The sequence below is a fragment of the Pseudorasbora parva genome, chromosome 20 (genome assembly GCF_024679245.1).
Source record: "Pseudorasbora parva isolate DD20220531a chromosome 20, ASM2467924v1, whole genome shotgun sequence".
Taxonomy (NCBI): Eukaryota; Metazoa; Chordata; class Actinopteri; order Cypriniformes; family Gobionidae; genus Pseudorasbora; species Pseudorasbora parva.
This window is the reverse complement of record NC_090191.1, coordinates 39,224,674-39,245,323: the sequence shown is the minus strand read 5'-3', so window position 1 is coordinate 39,245,323 and position 20,650 is coordinate 39,224,674. Positions and strand designations below refer to the sequence as shown.

The 20,650-nt window shown below is 34.7% G+C and overlaps 1 protein-coding gene across 1 annotated transcript in view; it reads left to right on the top strand.

Moving 5' to 3' along the window:
- si:dkey-97m3.1 (fatty acyl-CoA reductase 1) overlaps positions 1 to 20,295 on the top strand; it is a 38,264-nt gene extending 17,969 nt beyond the window's left edge. Inside the window, exons 3-12 of the mRNA XM_067427184.1 lie at positions 7,298 to 7,473; positions 10,136 to 10,315; positions 11,413 to 11,590; positions 12,130 to 12,174; positions 12,412 to 12,530; positions 12,720 to 12,787; positions 15,013 to 15,184; positions 16,223 to 16,352; positions 18,332 to 18,459; positions 19,478 to 20,295. Coding sequence (XP_067283285.1) covers positions 7,298 to 7,473; positions 10,136 to 10,315; positions 11,413 to 11,590; positions 12,130 to 12,174; positions 12,412 to 12,530; positions 12,720 to 12,787; positions 15,013 to 15,184; positions 16,223 to 16,352; positions 18,332 to 18,459; positions 19,478 to 19,640 — 1,359 coding nt within the window. The 3' untranslated portion in view covers positions 19,641 to 20,295. The remainder of the gene's footprint in view (positions 1 to 7,297; positions 7,474 to 10,135; positions 10,316 to 11,412; positions 11,591 to 12,129; positions 12,175 to 12,411; positions 12,531 to 12,719; positions 12,788 to 15,012; positions 15,185 to 16,222; positions 16,353 to 18,331; positions 18,460 to 19,477) is intronic.
- The last annotated feature ends 355 nt before the right edge of the window (positions 20,296 to 20,650 follow it).

The following is a 20,650-nucleotide window of genomic DNA, read 5'->3' as shown; positions in this document are numbered from 1 at the left end:
GTGCTCTCATCTTTAAATAATTAAAGAGCTGTCTTGACCAACCTACACCCACACACACACACACACACACACACACACACACACACACACACACACACACACACACACACACACACACACACACACATAGTGTTTCCATGTTTTATGGGGACTTTACATAGGCGTAATGGTTTTTATACTGAACAAACCGTATTTTCTATCCCCTTACACTGCCCCTGCCCCTAAACCTACCCATCACAGAAAACATTCTGCATTTTTACTTTCTCAAAAAAACTCCTTCTGTGTGGTTTATAAGATGTTTTTCTCATGGGGACCAAAAAATGTCCCCACAAGGACAAGGATTTCGGATATTGCCATATTTGTCGACACACACACACACACACACACACACACACACACACAAACACACACACACATACATACTGTACACACAGTGGTTGGACAATGAAACTGAAAAGCTGGCCAGTACACTGTTAGAGGTTTCACCGCTATATACACCGCACAGTCTGGTGGCCAAAATTCATTGATTTTACTTTCCATTAGTAAGAGAAGAGTGTGGTGTGAAGGTTATGTGTGTGGGTGCATATATATATATATAATTTCTTAAATATATACGTGTGTATGTGTATATACATAATTATACCCAGTACACACACATATTATGCACAAACTTTTATTTGCTATGCTTTTATTTAACCTGCTATGGCACTTTTTGGATGTTAGTATATTTGGTAAGACTTTAATTTAAGGTTACATAGTTACAGGTTACAACATTAAATTATGCATAATTACAAGTAAGTAACTCTAAACCAAACCGTAACGCTATACTTAGTACATGCAGTTAATTAATATCACTCAGTATTTATTTGAGCGAGTACTGTGACACCTTAAAATAAAGTGTAACCTATAATCTTATCCCATTTTTATTAAATGTTATGTTTAATTATATATTGGTTTTATTTAGCAGAATATTTTTTCGTTAAAACACATGCTGTCTCCCTAATTTAGTTTTTTTGTTGTGTTTATTTTGTTCCAGCTTTGGTTTTCAAAATGATATAGCCTGATAATATTAAGATAAAATAGCGCTTCAAGGTACTTTTCACTATTGTTCAGTGTTGTGGTCGAGACCAGATGATAACAAACCGTGCCCTTGACTAGACAAAGACATGAACATGAAAATATGGCAGACTACTTTTACTAACTTGTAGTTAATTTACCACAGTGAGTCATTTTAACTGGTCCCTCCGCTTTAAAAACAGTGGACGTCTCCGGGGTTACTTTTGCAACTAGTTCTCATTTGAATTGCTCTGATGTTCGTAGGACGTGTTTATGAGAGTTTAATGTGCAGAGAGGAGTGTGTGGCGGCTCACAGGTGAATTATTCAGTCTTGTCCAGATCTACATGTGATAAAGCGGCTCTCTTACATGAACTCAACAGGACCATGAGCCTCTCCTGCCATCAGTTCTTTCACTTCTTTCTTTCTTTCTTTCTTTCTTTCTTTCTTTCTTTCTTTCTTTCTTTCTTTCTTTCTTTCTTTCTTTCTTTCTTTCTTTCTTTCTTTCTTTCTTTCTTTTTGTCTCATTCGGTCACTACTATAGCCTTCATCCTTCTTTTAGTCATTAGGCCGTTTCATTCCTAGTCTAATGTGATTCTGCTTTGTATTTCTTCAAACACATAAGAAAGAGAGAAATGTACCCATCTCCGTGTGTAGTTTGAGGACATTTGTACGTTTACCATTCACCCAAGGGCACAACAGAAGTATTGTCTCTCTCTCTCTCTCTCTCTCTCTCTCTCTCTCTCTCTCTCTCTCTCTCTCTCTCTCTCTCTCGCTCTCTCTCTCACACACACACACACACACAATTAGATTATTTGTGCCAGAGGTCCCAGTGGTAGACTGGCACAGACATACCGCCATCCCACAATGCACCATTTGCTCTTTCCACCACAGAGAAAGCAAATGTTAGCAATGGCCAACCTCAATGAACCGCTGACCTCAACGTGTGCTTTATCTGCACGCCACTTCCTTTCTCTTACAACGCAGTTATAATCAATGAGTTTCAACCAGCGGAGAATGCACTCAGAATGCACTTTGTCCTAGTGTGCTCTAGAAACCGTCTGAAGTAGATGAAATAGTCTGAACTATTTTGTCTGCATAAATATTTATATTTTATATTTGCCAGATATGTGTATTTTTTTTAATATATTATTTTAAATATAAAAGTAATCCAATAAAACATACATATACTTTTGATGTTTAATTACATTGCTCTTATTTTGGCCAGATGTTGTATTGGTGTGTAAAAAACACGCCTATCTGACCTATTTTTATTTTATAAATTAAAAAATGGTTAATGGACTGCATTTATAGCGCTTTCAACAGACCCTATGGCCATCTAAAGCGCTTTACATATTGCCTCACATTCACCCATTCATACACTCATTAATCAACGAAATTAATGTTTTTATTTTAAAAATATATATATTTTTTTGCTTTTAAACGTGGTCTTAAAAACCACTTTTTTAGCAGAGCGTTTGGTTGATTTGTTACTTCTTAATTATTTTTATTTCAGTTTTCATTTTTCATTTTAATATTTTTGATTGTTTTAAATCTGAAGCACTTTGAGATTTTTTTTAATACCTTGCAAATGAACATTTTTCAAGAGGACATTACGGGCACAAGTACTTTTACTTTCCAAGTAATTTGGTTTTTCAAGTATATGTACTTTATCAATGTTTTTCTTTCCAAAACTTTTACTTTACAACACTCCAAAACATAATATTGTACTTTTTACTGCAATACATTTCATATTGAATATAATTTGATACTTAATTACATTAAAAATGTAGTGAGGCAAGGCAAGGCTATTTGTATCGCACATTTCATACCCAATGGCAATTCAAAGTGCTTTACATAGAAATGAATTAAAATAGTGGTAAGATATGCATGAGAGAAAAGAATACCATGTGTACGAATTAAAAATTAAAAAAGGAGAGTTAAAACAGTTGTAAAGATAATACAAAAATTTAAAAAATCAATAAATAAAATGGTCAGATCCACAGATTTACACATACTAAAACCTTATTGTCAAACTTACTATTTCCATCAAACCCAGTTTTCTTTTCACTCATCATATTTAACTCAAAAGTACTGTGTAATATTACTCAAGTAAAAGTAATTTTTACTAGAGTAAGTTTTACATGTAAAAAATACTACATTGTTAGTGTAATTAAGTATTAAAGGTAAGAAAACAACAACGTTTATTTATGTAATGTAGTGCAGTAAAAAGTATGACATTATATGTTATGCTTGGGAATGTAGTGAGGTAAAAATTTACCAAAGAAAAACACTGCTGAAGTATACTTCAAAATGTACTTGAGTAGAAAGTAAAAATACTCCACTACTGTCCGCCTCTGTACTTAATATACCAAAAATAATATTAATGTAGAAGCTTTAGATGACTGTGGTATGTAAAGGATGTTAATGTGTCATGTTCAGAGCTCTGAGCATTGTACATAAGATCAGTCCCGGTTGAAGAATAGCAGCAGTAGCGCTCTCTGACTGTATTGCTGTAATCTTTCCGTGGGCTGCAGGCGTATAGAGGTTTCATCCTTATGCCATCATGCAGGGTGTGTGTTGTGTTTTTGTTGCCCAGCGACACAAACCGCGGCAGGAAGTTTGGCTGAGGTGGCTGCGCTCTGTTTCCTTCACTTAGTGCATTTTTGAAACACTTCCACATGCCTGAGCCATCCAGTGCATCACGTTCCCTCGTGCTTGAGTTGAGCAGAGTTTTCCTCTGTAGTTTTGTGTGCATCTTGACCTTCGAAATGCTTCTCTGCCCAGCGTCCTCTCATCTCTCTCCAAATCTGTGTGTGTGTGTGTGTGTGTGTGTGTGTGTGTGTGTGTGTGTGTGTGTGTGTGTGTGTGTGTGTGTGTGTGTGTGTGTGTTGGCTAGACTGCACTCATGGCCCCATATGCTGTCTGATCTCTCTAGTAATCTGAGTTAATGGCAGTTACCACACTTATGCATTCAGATTATATTATAGGGTTTTTTTTCCCGTAGTATTTGCTTGTTTACGTATGTGAGGATGCATCAGCTGTGGGAAATGTCTCCATAACGATTTACCGTATTAAAATCATAAAACTTGGTTTGCATTTGAAAATTATCTAGCTGTCAAATTGTCATTTTATGGTCTAAACAGGGTTTAAATGGTTAATATATTTTAAAAATTATTATTATTGTTTTTTATCCATCATTCTCTTTGTTTTGTGGATCACATAAAAAAGTTAGCACACTTATTTAACTTAAGATTTATTCAAATTGAATCAGAATGATCTAAGAATATATAAAACGTACACACTGTATATGTATGTGTATAATCATAACCAGTTAAAAATATTGAAATTTAAATGATATTATTTAGAAAAAAAGTTACCTGGTTGCCTTAAAATTTTGAGTTCATTGAAATTAAAATTTTGAGTTAATACAATGAAACATTTTTGAGATTCGACAACCTTCATTAAAATATTATTAAAAGATTTTTTGTAAGCATATTGGGTAATTGTGTGTTTTATTTCTGATGACACAGTGAAACATGCCAAATAGTGCTATTTTCATGATTTATCAATTTTTTTATGTGGTTCAGATACAATAATATTTTGAGTTTCTATTTATTAAACAAATTTCCTTCATTGTATCAACTCAAAGTTTTAATTTCAATAAACTCACAATTTTAAGGCAACCAGGTTTCTTACTTTTTTAAGTTGAACCAACAAAAACCAACCAATTTTTTTTACAGTGTATGTGTATAATCATAACCAGTTAAAAATATTGAAATTTAAATGTATAGTTTAATATATTTTTTTAAAAATCAACAGTTCTAACTGAACTGTAGAAATTTCCCTGTAATTGTGCAAGAAAGAGTGTGTGAAGAAACTGAATGTGTACATCTCACGCCTTTGACCACATCTTCAGCTTGACTAAACCAGCTCATTGCGAAAGCAAATCAAATCCCTCAGTGTCCTGACATGCAGACTTTACAACACCTAACAACATCATGCAATCCCAGAGAATTTCCTAGAAGTTTCTGGACGAACGCCTGGAAGAAGTGGATTGTGAGGTGTATTTCTCGTCCTTCAGGAAGCTTTAGATGTGCTGTTTAATGGTTCGGTTAATGGTTACAGTAAACAGGACAGCTGATGTGTTCACATTTAGGTTTTTTTCCCCTTGTGAAAATAATTTCTTCATGGCTTGAAATAGCTTGAATGAACTCCACAACCTTGTTTAATATACGCGGATGTGCAAATATGCAAATGATCCCCGCCTCCACTCACTCACCCCAGCTCGGATTACCTGAAACACTCGCTCAACAGTAAACGCTACACAATGGCAAGCGGAAGTGTTGGTTTAATTCAGCTATATATGTTTGAACCAGAAACTATGGAAGCTTGTTTCCACCACTGAATAAAAATATAAAAGGTAGTTGTGATATTTGAACTTTTTATCTTACAATTTGCGAGTTAAGTTAGAACTACACGAAATAGCTGCGGTTTTGCATTATCAATTCATTATTGCATGTTATAGTCAGAATTGCAAGATAAAGATGTTATTGTGTGAAATCAAGTCTCAGTTGTGAGTTATAAAGTCAGAATTGCGTGCTTACAATTAAAACTTTATTTTATGCAATTCTGAATTTATAACTCAAAGTTGCAAGTTATAAATTCAGAATTGCAAGATAGACAAAAAGCTGAGCTGCTTTTTGTTTTTGTTTTTATTCACAAAAGAAGGGAAATACAACAAAATGCAATGTAAAACATTTAAATTATCACAAAAATTACATCATTAATTACATTACAATACAGCCACTTAAAGGGGTAGTTCCTCAAAAATGAGAATTTGCCCATGATTTACTCACCCTCAAGTCATCCTAAAGGTGTGTGTGATATTCTTCTTTCAGACGAATACAATCAGAGTTATATTTAAGAAGTCCTGGCTAATCCCAGCATTATAATGGCAGTGGATATTTGGTTTGTTTTTGAAGTCCATAAAAGTGCATCTATCCATCATATAACTACTCCACACGGCTCCAGGGGTTAATAAAGGCCTTCTGAAGCGAAGAGATGTGTTTGTGATTTGATGGTTAAAAAAATGAACCATCAATTCTGTGCCATTATAAAGCTGGGAAGAGCCAGGACTTGTTTTAATATAACTCTGATTGTATTCGTCTGAAATGTCCTTTACACCTAGAAGGACTTGAGGGTGAGTAAACCATGGGGTCATTTTCTTTTTGTGGTGGTTACTATCCCTTTAAAACAAAAACAGCTGATCGGCCGCTGATACATTTACACCCAAACTTTACCACAATAATTTGGATGTCGTGCAAACATTGTTTCCTTTAGGAAATGCAAATCTGCTTCTGGATAAATATGTAAAAAGCGTGACACTGGCTGTGCTAGAGAGTGTGTGATAGACAAACAGCTGTCAGTGGCATCACGCAGCATCTGTCTCGCCCTCGGCAGGTGCCTGCTGGTGGGGTTACTGCGGGTCACTTATTACGTCCATCTCTGAGACTGACAAATCATTCTGATTGGCTGTGGCTGTCGGAATGTGCCACTGCCAGACGCTTGGAATTGTGGGTAACATAAGTCAGCACATGTGTGTCAGCTCAAACGGAGGGGACACAGAGCCTCTGCAAATCCTCTTTTGATATCAGATTACGCTGACAGAAAGCACACGCGAGCACATTTGTGATCTTCGAGCGCATGCATACACTGTCGTCACGTCACCCTGTGTGCAAAATGCAATGAATGCATATCTTATTTTTCCAGCCTGCAGTTTTCTTCATTACATAAACGCTGAAGTCGGTGACATAATAAGATTTGTCATTTGTGTTATGCGGTTTGACCAACTAAAAATTACATAATATCTTCCGAATGAGTGTATTACCACAAAAACATGTACAGATCACATTTGACCACACAATCAAAAGAAGGGCAGTGAGAAACTGTATGCAGTATTCCCAGAATCACATTGTTGTCATAAGATTCATTCATTCATTCACTCAAAAAAAACTTTTATTCATTTTTTTTTTAAATGTTGATTCTCATTATGTTTTCAAATAATACAGATTTTATTTTCCTATTCATTCATATTTTTTTTACTTCCCCTTATTCAGTAATGGTAACATGCTGCCCAGACTGTTTGGTTATAATGATTGATCATTTCATGTTATTGTCATGTTTCTGGCGGTATGATGATTTATCAGCACTGACGTGTGTGTGTGTGTGTTGGTTTTGCAGCTGTTTGACCGCGTGCGTGAAGATAATCCAGAGTTTCATCAGAAGATCATACCCATCAGCAGCGAGCTCACGCAGCCCGGCCTGGCCATCAGTCCAGAGGATGGACAGACACTCACGTCCTCCATCAACATCGTCTTCCACTGCGCCGCCACCATACGCTTCGACGAACCACTGAAGTGAGTGACAGGAGCCATACCACCGCAATACACACTCCATAACACAACATTTAGTGGATAAACAATATTTGCATCAATATTTGCACTAAAGGTGTCTAAAGGTAGACATCGCTCAGAGAGGGACTGACAGTCAGCTTACATGAGATGATGGATGGATGGATGGATGGATGGATGGATGGATGGATGGATGGATGGATGGATGGAGAGACAGATACATGGATGGATGGAAGGATGGATATACAGATAGACAGATGGATGGATGGATGATGCATCAATAGATGGAGAGACAGATACATGGATGGATGGATGGATGGATGGATGGATGGATGGAGATATAGACAAATACATAGATGGATGGTGAGACAGATACATAGATGAATGAATGGGTGGATGGTGATGGATGGAGAGACATACAAGGATGGATGATGGAAGGAGAGACAGATGGATGATGGAAGGAGAGACATACATGGATGAATGGACAGATATACGGATGGATGGATGGATGGATGGATGGATGGATGGATGGATGGATGGATGGATGGATGATACATGGATGGATGGATGGATGGATGGATGGATAAAGGGATAAATTCAGTTTTGCATTACAGGATTAAAATATATTTGACAATATGTTCTCATAGAAAAGAGTTCTTTTTGATTATAATAATATTTCATAATTTCATAATTTCAGAGTTTTTGATCAAATAGATGCAGACTAGGTGAGCTTAAGACACTTAAACATTAATAATCTCACTGACCCCAAACTTTGGAAGGGTAGTGTATGATGGGACATGAAAAGCTCAACTTGTTAAAGACGGGGGGATCAGAAAATCAGAAAAAGAGGAGGCAGAGAGAGAGAGAGAGAGAGAGAGAGAGAGAGAGAGAGAGAGAGAGAGAGAGAGAGAGAGTCATGTGTCTCCGGCTGAGGACAGATGTTCACACTGCTGGAAGAACCAGGAAATGATTATGAACCGCTGACTCGAGAGCAGGAAAGGATTCATCCAGCCCACAGATCCTCCTCTACACACACATCTGTTCATAGAGACCTTTTGCATCATTTTTAATTTAAGGAAAATAAAAACGGCATTAAAGACATAATATGCTTTAAGAATGCAGTGGTCTAAATTAGTCTTCTCATTCCAGCAGCGTAACGGACCACTGTTATTTTAGTATCATTCATATACTATAGTTTTTATTAATCTTTTGTAAATAATTAATTTATTATTTGTATATGATATATTATATTTATATGATTTCTTATTAATAATTGTCTTTTTCTTGGCGGGGTAGACATTTTTATTTTACTTTTACATTTTGTTATTATATTATATTATATTATATTAGGCCTATATTATATATTATTTTATATTATATTATATTTATTATATCATATTAAGGTATTTTATTTTAAGGTTAGAAGTTAAAATTAGAAGTTAACATTTATTTTATTTCAAGAAAGACATTTTATATGGCTTTAATTTAAGTTAATTATATATATATATATATATATATATATATATATATATATATATATATATATATATATATATATATATATATATATATATATATATATATATATATAATATATATATCTGCTCTTAAATGCTTTGTAATCTCACACTCTTATATAGAACACTGTTTACGGTTCCAATGTTAAAAAGGAGAAATGTCTTAAATGATTGCAAAACATTTTCATGTTTAAAGGGTTATTTCAAGTTTTTCCACTGATTAAGTGTGTTTATGAGCTGCTTAATTCATAAAAAAATGTTTTAAAAAAATGAATTAAAACAAAATTAATGATTACATGATGGAACCCCTAAGATGCTATACGAGCGTCCTTTACATAAGGGATAATGTACACCGGGCCGGTTGTTATCGCAGAATAAACCCAGACAGAGTGATCAGTCGTGCATCACTCTGAAGGGGTTTATTCTGCGATAACAACCGGCTCGGTGTACATTATCCCGCTTATTACATGGCTACTAGTCTCAAATATTAAAATATTGTCTTGAGATTAAATATTATATTAGCTCTTACAAAAAGCTTCCGCGGAGAAAAACAGTTCCAACCTGCTTTAAGCCTTTACGCAGAACATTTTTTGTTACCATATGCTAAATAATTAAAAAGGAATGCTGAAAGGGTTAGTTCACCCAAAAATGAAGCCTATGATTTACTCACCCTCAAGTCATTATAGGTGTTTATGACATTCCTCTTTCAGACAAATACAATCGGAGTTATATTTAAAAAGTCCAGGCTAACGTTAATCCCAGCAGTAGTTGGAGCTGTTTTTGAAGTCCATAAAAATGCAGCCATCAAATAACGTGCTCCACACGGCTCCGATGGGTTAATAGAGCCTTCTGATTCGAATCGATGCGTTTGTGTAAGAAAAATATCCATCTTTAAAACTTTATAAAGGAAACCTGCCTTGAAGTCTTCCATTGTAACCCATGGCGGTTAAGTATTTAACAGCCACAAGATGGTGCCAGCGTTAAGCACAGAAGTAGTCCCAGTCAAGGTAACTCGTAGTACCCGGATGAGCGGTGCGTTATCTGGGAATAACATACCGCTGGAATGCGCGATTGACCAATCAGAATCAAGTATTTCACAGAGCCGTGTAATAAAGTTCCACATCGAACCCTTTCCTCCGTGTGTCCCGCAGGCATGCCTTGCAGCTGAACGTCATGGCCACGCAGCAGCTCCTCTCTCTGGCCAAGCAGATGCAGCACCTGCAGGCCTTCATCCACATCTCCACCGCCTACGCCAACTGCAACCGCAGACACATCGATGAGGTCATCTACCCCCCTCCGGTCGAGCCCAAGAAGCTCATCGACTCTCTGGAGTGAGTTCAGTTCATCCTCATCATCCTCATAAAACTGAATTACAGAATCATTACACCAAAACCACAACCGTATGAAACGCTACTCTCTAGTGGTGTAGTCAATAAACTTCAGCTAATATTGACTGCACTGTTATTTTACCATCACTGAGGTACTTTTATAGTTTTAATATTTTAAATCAGATTTTATATTTTCTGTTTTTAGTTTCAGAAATTTGTTGCAGCATTGTTTTTTTTATCAATATATGTCTATATTGTTTTTATTAATTTCTATTTCAGCTTTAGTTTATTTTATTTTAGCACATCAAGTTCAACTACATTAAAATGAAAATTGTCCATTGCAAAAAAATAAAAATAATAAAATAATAATAATAATAATAAAATATACATTTCAGTTACTGATTATTTAATTTGTTATGTTTTATGGTTTTAGTTGCAGTTTTAGTTAATCATAATGGTTTAGTGAACAACATTTTTTTATGCTGAAAAATACACCAAGCTCATAAATAAGCTTATTTAATATTATGTATTTAATAGAATAAGATTTCTATATGCCATGCAAAATGAAACAAAATAAAAATACCTCAGCAACACAAAAATGACACAAAGAAGGCATATATATATATAATTTTTTTTTTTTTTTTACTGTGTATGCAAATATGACTTTATCTTATGTCTCACACTTTTTATAAATATGTGTAAGGTAATATTTAAAAAATAATTTGTTCTATTACATTACATTGTTACTTTTTTCTACTCACTGAATGTATGTGTGTACAGCATATATATATAAGGCCTATATATATATATGTAAAAAAAATGTTTTATTTATTTTAATCAGTTAATGTTTCTGAAATACCTCAGTAAAACCAAAATGGCCTTAAAATAGTAAAAAATAATCTAATATAATATATATAAATATATAATTTTTTTATTTCTTCTGGTAAATGCATGTCTGATTTTCCACTTTATTTGACTCCGACAAACCATATTGCATCGGACCGCGGATGTTTTGTCTGACACACTACTGACCCTGAAACAGAGTATGATGTATCTGCCTGTTGCTCTTAGCTGTCGTGTGTGTGTGTGTGTGTGTGTAGGTGGATGGATGATAATATCATCCGTGACATCACACCGCGACTGATAGGTGACCGACCCAACACATACACCTACACCAAAGCGCTGGCGGAGTGTGTGGTCCAGCAGGAGAGCGGCAAACTCAACATCGGCATCATCCGACCCTCCATCGTCGGAGCCAGCTGGCAGGAGCCCTTCCCCGTGAGTGATGGATCTGCTGTCAAACTTTGGGACTTTTCTGAGCGATGGGGCTTAATGGTTAAAGGTCTGGGCTGGTAACTCAGAGGTTGTAGGTAATGACTGCATAAACCATAGCCATTTCTACATAGATAGGTTAAGTACTTCAAATTAAATAAGAATCATTTTATTTCGGTTGGTTTAAGTTGAAGTACTAAAATAACTTAAAACAAAATCAAAATTACATAGGCATTTCAATTTATTTTATTAAAAATACAACAAAATTACTAAATTTAAACTAAAATGATTACAAACACCATAAAAATGAAGATAATTCAGAATATTAAAAAACCTATAATAGGTTCACATAAACTTAAATAAAATATATTTATTTAAAATATAAAATTGCCAAAGCAACGTTTCTCTTTTCCGTTTATGTACTAAAATAACTTAAACAAAATCATACAGACATAGATATAAAAACACACAACAAAATTACTATAACAAATTAAATATATAAAATAAAATAGACTTCACAATTCCTTTTTTTCTGTTCTTTACAGGGTTGGATAGATAATTTTAATGGACCAAGCGGTGTTTTCATTGCTGTAAGTATTGTCACATTTTCTGCTTCAAGGTCCACTTTAACATCCCAAAAATGACAAACTTTTAACTCACTCCTCACATCACTCGCTGACCTCAGCAATGAAAGCAGTCTGCCCTTCTTTTAAACGAGCCTCTTAAACGCTTGCGTGGCCCTCACAGCCAGACGGAGGCATATGGTGCTCCTGGCTCCAGTTTGGTCCTCTTTGAATGCGTGTGTGTTTTGTGTGTTTTGGATGCAGGCTGGGAAGGGCATCCTGCGCACCATGAGGGCCAGTAATGACGCGGTGGCGGATCTGATTCCCGTAGACGTGGTTATAAACCTGACACTGACTGCTGGCTGGTACACCGCGGTGCACAGGTACACCTGCAGCTTCCTCTCCAAACCGCTTTGATTTGCTTAAGTTATCCCTGCAGGTGATCGAACGGAGAGGGACGTGGAGTATTACCTTAGAAAATCCCTCGGCATTTACATATTTACGTAAGGAGAAAATGTGATGATGTGCATGAAGCACACTATGATTTCCTTGTTTTTATCTTCACATTTCAGACCGAAAACTGCACTCGTGTACAACTGCACAACAGGAGGCATTAACCCCTTCCACTGGGGCGAGATCGGTGCGTAACACGCTTTAATAACCTATGCTCGCTCTCTCGCTCTCTCGCTCTCTCTCTCTCTCTCTCTCTCTCTCTCTATATATATATATATATATATACACACACACACACACACACACACACACACACACTGCAGTATGTATTAAACAGTACAGTTGAACACTATTATTCTCACTGTTTAATTCCAAACTCCAGATAAATCATAATTACATAACTGCAGGTTCATTTACATTGCAAATGGAAGGTTGAGTCAAATGCATGAGTAGTTATTTTGCATTTTAATCCATTTCTGACAATATAGGTCTTTAACTTTTGGCAGCACGATCAAAAAAAGAGTCTCTTCGGTTTATTCGTCACGTCAAATCTTTTTTTAACATTATTAATGTCTTTACAGTCACTTCTGATAAATGTAATGCATCCTTGCTGATTTAAAATATCTCTTACTGACCCCAAACCTTTAAACGGAAGTGTATATTATATTATAAAAATACTTTTTCTATAGAATATAAATAAATAAATATATATAATGTTATATTATATAAAATTATAAATATAAATAAATAGTTTATTTTATTATTCTATTAATAAAATAAAAATATGTATAAATAGAACATATATTATATTAAATAATTAGCTATAGAATTTTTTTTAATTAGAAAATAAAATAAATAAATATCATAGCATATTTTAAATTATTATGTTATAATTTCAATTTTTTCTATAGCTAATTTATTAATATAATATAATATTATATAATTTATTTTCTATTTATATATTTTTTTCTTTTTTTATTATTTTTATTATATACAAATAAAATATCTATTGAACAAATATTATTATAGAAATAAATTAGCTATAGAAAATAAGTAGTTAATTATTTCATTATATATATATATACACCTATAAATATATATGAAATCAAATTTACATAGAAAAATATTATATTATAGAAATAAATATAATTAGCTATAGACACAAATAGAAAATAAAAAACACAATGTTTAATAATATTATTATTATTATAGAAATAAAAATAAAATATATAGTGAACAAATTATGTTTATCATTATTTTATTATATATTATATCAATTATATTATATTATTAATAAATTGGCAAAAAAATTAAATTAGAAAGTAAAAAATGAAACTGCCTGTTTTATTATTATATAAGACTAAAATATATATAAAGGAAATTAAATATATTAGAAGGTGGAAGGTCAAGTTGAGGCCATGGCATTGTGGGATGCAGCCTTCCTCAGTGTGTTCTGGTTATACAGCACACTTTAGCAGATACACTCGTTTGCTTGAACAGCAGCACATGGCCTGTCATTAGGATCATATCTTACTGTATTTGCGGCGTATGATGGTGCCTGAGGGCGGAGTAGCTGGAGTCTGACATTGCCATGGTAACGGCAGAGCAGGCAGTTTACCATACGCAACATCTGGCTGCCGACATCGCCATGCCAACAGGCAGAAGCAGATTCAGGATCTTCCTCTAAGCATTTCAGCCGCAGGTTCAACTGAAATCATGACGATTATGCATAATTATTAAAGAAGCAGAAATCATGATTCATGATCATGATAAAAATACGGTTAATTGTGCCTCCCAGTTAATCTCATGCTTCAGTCATAGTGCTTTAGTTTAACGCTGCGGAACCGTGACGGCAGTAAAACATCATATTTGCAGAGCCATTAAGGGTTAGTTCGCCCAAAAATGAAATTTATGTCATTAATGACTCACCCCAAAGGTCGTTCCACACCCGTAAGACCTCCGTTCATCTTCTAAAACAGTTTAAGATATTTTATATTTAGTCCGAGAGCGTATGCAAGTGTATGCACACTATACTGTCCATTATGTGAGGTTTGAAAACAAACGCGGAAGAGAAGACAATGCTGAATAAAGTCGTAGTTTTTGTTATTTCTGGACCAAAATGTATTTTCGATGCTTCAAGAGATTCTAGTTAACCCACTGATGTCTCATATGGACTACTCTGATGGTGTTTTTATTCCCTTTCTGGACATGGACAGTATAGTGTGCATACACTTGCATACGCTCTCGGACTAAATATAAAATATCTTAAACTGTGTGTGAAGATGAACGGAGGTCTTACGGGTGTGGAACGACATTAGGGTGATCAATTTCATTTTTGGGGCGAACCAACCCTTTAAGACATTACACAATAACTTGAGCTCCAGTATGACTGAACACGTATGTGCTTTACAGAGCATCACGTGATGTCCACGTTCAAAAGGAATCCTCTGGAACAAGCTTTCCGTCGGCCCAACGCCAACATCACCTCCAACTACCTGATCTACCAGTACTGGATCCTCGTCAGCCACAAGTTCCCGGCGCTCCTCTACGACCTCTTCCTCAGACTGTCCGGACAGAAGCCACAGTGAGAGCCGCCACTGCAAACCTTTCTGACTGTTATCATATCATCTCTGCTCAAAACACACCAGCTGCGTTTGTGCGCTCAACAAAACTGGGATTTCGGGATTCTTTCCATTTGGGATTTTTTCAGGATTCTTGAATTAATAGAAAGTTGAAAAGAACAGCTTTTATTATAAAAACAATACACACACACACACACACACACACACACACACACACACACACATATATGTAACGACTTTTGATCCATTTAATGTGTCCTTGGTGAAGAAAAGTATTAATTATTTTAAAAGCTTAATGATCGCAAACTTTTGAACTATATTGAATATCATATTATAGAAATAAAATAAAAGCTACAAAAAAATAGAAAAAAAAGATTATATTATATTATATTTAATTATATTATATTTTTATATTAGACAAATTAAATATCTAGAAAAAATAAAAATAGAAATTAGAAAATAGAAGAAAAAAAATTAACACATGTATTGTTAATATTACACTATAAATATTATACTATTAATATACTATAATAATATAATAATGATTATTAATATTAATACATTTCAACAGAATTTAATACATATATTATAAAAATAAATAGAAATCAAATATCTACAGAAAAACAAAAAAGAAACATTGTTTTAGTAATACAAATAGAATGATTATATTATTAAAAATGGCATATATATTGTTAATATTGAAAAATAATTGTTATTATCAATTATGATACTGTTAAAATAATATACTTTAATATAATGTTATGATTCTCAATAAATATAGCATTTAATACATTATATTATATAAATACTTAAAGAAAATAAATAATCATTTGAAAATATAAAAAAAGAATTGTTCATTAAAATTGTACTGTTAATGTTGAAATGCATATAATTATGTTTTTACAATTATTATATTTATTATAATGAAATTGTATTTATCGTAATATAATTATTATATGTATCATGATTTTACATGCATACACACACATTATAATAGGGTAATTGTCATTGATTGTGTCTGTGTGTGTTCACTCATTCAGAATGATGCGCATTTTCAACCGTCTGCACAAAGCCATCGGTCTGCTGGAGTACTTCAGCAGTCAGGACTGGGAGTGGAACTCGGACAACATGAACATGCTGATGAGTCAACTGAGCGCAGAGGACAGGAAGGTACACACACACACCCACGCACTCTCACACACACACACTCACTCACACCACACGCATGCATGCACGCACTCTCACATATACACACACACACACTTACTCACTCACTCACACACAATCCCGCACACGCTCTCACATATACACACACACACTTACTCACTCACTCACACACAATCACTCACGCACTCTCACATATACACACACACTTACTCACTCACTCACACACAATCACGCACACTCTCACATATACACACACACACTTACTCACACACAATCACGCACGCACTCTCACATATACACACACACATACTTACTCACTCACACACAATCACGCACGCACTCTCACATATACACACACACTTACTCACCCACTCACACACAATCACGCACACTCTCACATATACACACACACATACTTACTCACTCACTCACACACAATCACGTACACTCTCACATATACACACACACACTTACTCACTCACTCACACACAATCACGCACACGCTCTCACATATACACACACACACTTACTCACTCACACACAATCACACACACTCTCACATATACACACACACACTTACTCACACACAATCACACACGCACTCTCACATACACACACACACATACTTACTCACTCACACACAATCACGCACGCACTCTCACATATACACACACACTTACTCACCCACTCACACACAATCACGCACACTCTCACATATACACACACACATACTTACTCACTCACTCACACACAATCACGTACACTCTCACATATACACACACACACTTACTCACTCACTCACACACAATCACGCACACGCTCTCACATATACACACACACACTTACTCACTCACACACAATCACGCACACTCTTACATATACACACACACACTTACTCACACACAATCACGCACGCACTCTCACATACACACACACACATACTTACTCACTCACACACAATCACGCACGCACTCTCACATATACACACACACTTACTCACCCACTCACACACAATCACGCACACTCTCACATATACACACACACACACTTACACACAATCACGCACGCACTCTCACATATACACACACACACACACTTACTCACACACAATTACACACGCACTCTCATATATATACACACACACACACTTACTCACACACAATAACGCACGCACTCTCACACACACACACTCACTCGGACCACACGCACGCATGCATGATGCACGCACTCTCACATATACACACACACTTAATCACTCACGCACGCACTCTCACATATACACACACACTTAATCACTCACGCACGCACTCTCACAAACACTCGCTCACACACAATCACGCATGCAAACACTCTCACACACATTCATTCACTCACGCACACACACACACTTACTCACTCTCACACACAAACAGCTTTGGGATCAATGAGATGCAAATACTAATATTTAGAGAGGAAATAATGTGTTGAATTCATTTTCGCACGAGCACACACACACTCGCACAACACAAGCATGAATGCATGCACGCACTCTCACACACACTCACTTACTTGCACAACACATGCACGCACTCTCACACACACACACAATCACTTACTTTCACACACACACACACACACTTACTCATACACACACGCACATACTCACTCACTCTCTCTCACACACACACTTACTTACTCACACTCACACACACACACAAACAGCTTTGGGATCAATGAGATGCAAATACTAATATTTAGAGAGGAAATAATGTGTTGAATTCATACTCGTGATCTTTCAGACCTTCACATTTAATGGTCTATCACGCATGTATGCACACATGCTCGCACACATGCTCGCACACACACACGCACACGCACACACACACACACACACACACACACACACACACACACACACACACACAGCTTTGAGATCAATGAGATGCAAATACAGAAGGAACAGAGGTAATACTGTGTTTGTATTCATTCTCGTGATCTTTCAGACCTTCAACTTTGACGTTCGGCAGCTGAACTGGCCGGAGTACATTGAGAATTACTGTATCGGCACCAAGAAGTACGTCCTGAACGAGGACATGTCAGACATCCCCGCCGCAAGACAACACCTGAGAAAGTACGTCCACCTGTACAATAATCAGGGATTTACTGTACGGGCTTCAGTCTTCACACGTCATATCAAACGGTTAAACACAAACAAAACCTACAGCAAAAATACATGTTAGGAAAGAAAACAAAGCTTATTTTAGCAACAACAAATATTTCCTTAAAAAACATTGTGTTTGATATTATTTTCATCACACCAAATTTAATGCATTACTTTATTGCATCCAGAATTATTCTCAAAGGTGATTCTCATTACTGTAATATAATATTTTTTATAGTATTACAGTAAAAAAATGCTGTTATCAGGGTTATTATAACTAAATGTAAAATTAAAACCAGAATTTAAAAATGTATTAAATCATGATGTATAAGGATTAACTAAATCATAAAAAACTTAAACATATTTTATTTTAGCTACTTTCCAAGACAACATTTCTCAATTTTACCTAGTTTAAATATTGATGTACTCAATTAAAACTAAAAACTATTTGATAAATTATACTAAAACTAAAATTTTATTAAAACTATAGAGATGTTTTTAAAAGAATAAAAACTTGACTTAAAAAACTTAAAATGAAAACAAAATATAAACATAACACCTCATTTAAAATATGAATTAAGCTATAAAGAAACCAAAATAACACCTATTATTATTATTAATAATTAACACTAATTATTTAAAATTTCATATAATACATTTTTATAAAAATAAGTGTTATGTTATTAATAAATGAATTATTTGTGTGTGTGTGTGTATATATATATATATATATATATATATATATATATATATATATATATATATATATATATATATATATATATATATATATATATATATATATATATATATATTAATAATTATTATTATTATTATTGCTCAGTGTAAAAACACTGAATCCTATCCATACAGAAGAGGAAGGTTGATTAAACAGAAGTTCAGTTTGCAAGCTGATATTCAGTAAGTATGTTGGGTGTTTCATCGGATCAAATGTTTGAATTATTAACTCTCTTCCTCTCGTTCGCAGGCTGAGAAACATCCGATACACGTTCAACACCGTGCTGCTCGTCTTCATCTGGCGCGTCTTCATCGCTCGCTCTCAGATGGCCAGGAACATCTGGTACTTCGTCGTGAGTTTGTGCTTCAAGTTCCTGTCGTACTTCAGAGCTTCCAGCACTCTGACCCAATGACCGGAGTGTGTGTGTGTCCTCCGAGAACTTCCTCTTCCAGACAGGTGTCTTCAGACATTCATACACACACACACACACACAGGTGTTCCTTTAGCTTTCCTCACCGGCCGCTCGCCCGTCCCCGATCCTAGATGATTGATGGGAGTGCTATTTTTAAAGGTGCCCTCTTTTATAACGACTCTCCTTAATACCAATTATATATGCAACTGCATTTTACAGTGTTTCTCCTTTACGTTCTTGTCGCCATCCAAAATCCAAGGAGAAGTTGCCTTTGTGTCTTCTGATGATTTAAGCCTTCTCGACTAGAGACAGTGTTTTGGGACTAAGGATCTTCGTCATCACCGATGGAGCTCAAAGCTTTCAGCGTTTTTCATCTTTTTGTGTCCTGTCTGTACTAATACCATTTAATCAAGCCGGAAAACTCTTGTACCGTGTGGTACTGAAGCCTACAGGAACAGTGTTTTCACTGCATTTTTGGTTTGGGATTTTTCTTTTTTTCCTCCTGTTTTGTTTGCTGCATTCAGAGGGAAAGGCCACAGATCTGATGCATATATAACAACACATTTTATTTTTCATTAACACCAATTGTATATTGACATAAACACCCCAAATCAAAACCCCCAAATTTAATGCATTACTTTAATGCATCCATTAGTACATTTTAAATTAAATTGTATATAATGAATATAATTTAATTAATAATTATAATATATTACTACCAAATTATTATATATATATATATATATATATATATATATATATATATATATATATATATATATATATATATATATATATATATATATATATATATATACTTAAGTTTATATATATATATATATATATATATATATATATATATATATATATATATATATATATATATATATATATATATATAATATTTAAAATGTAAATTTAAGTGAGATTTATGACGTTCTTGACATGTTTGTTTGTACAGCAGAACACAATGAGTTTAGCGTTAGTCTCGTTAGATGAGGATATTTCTG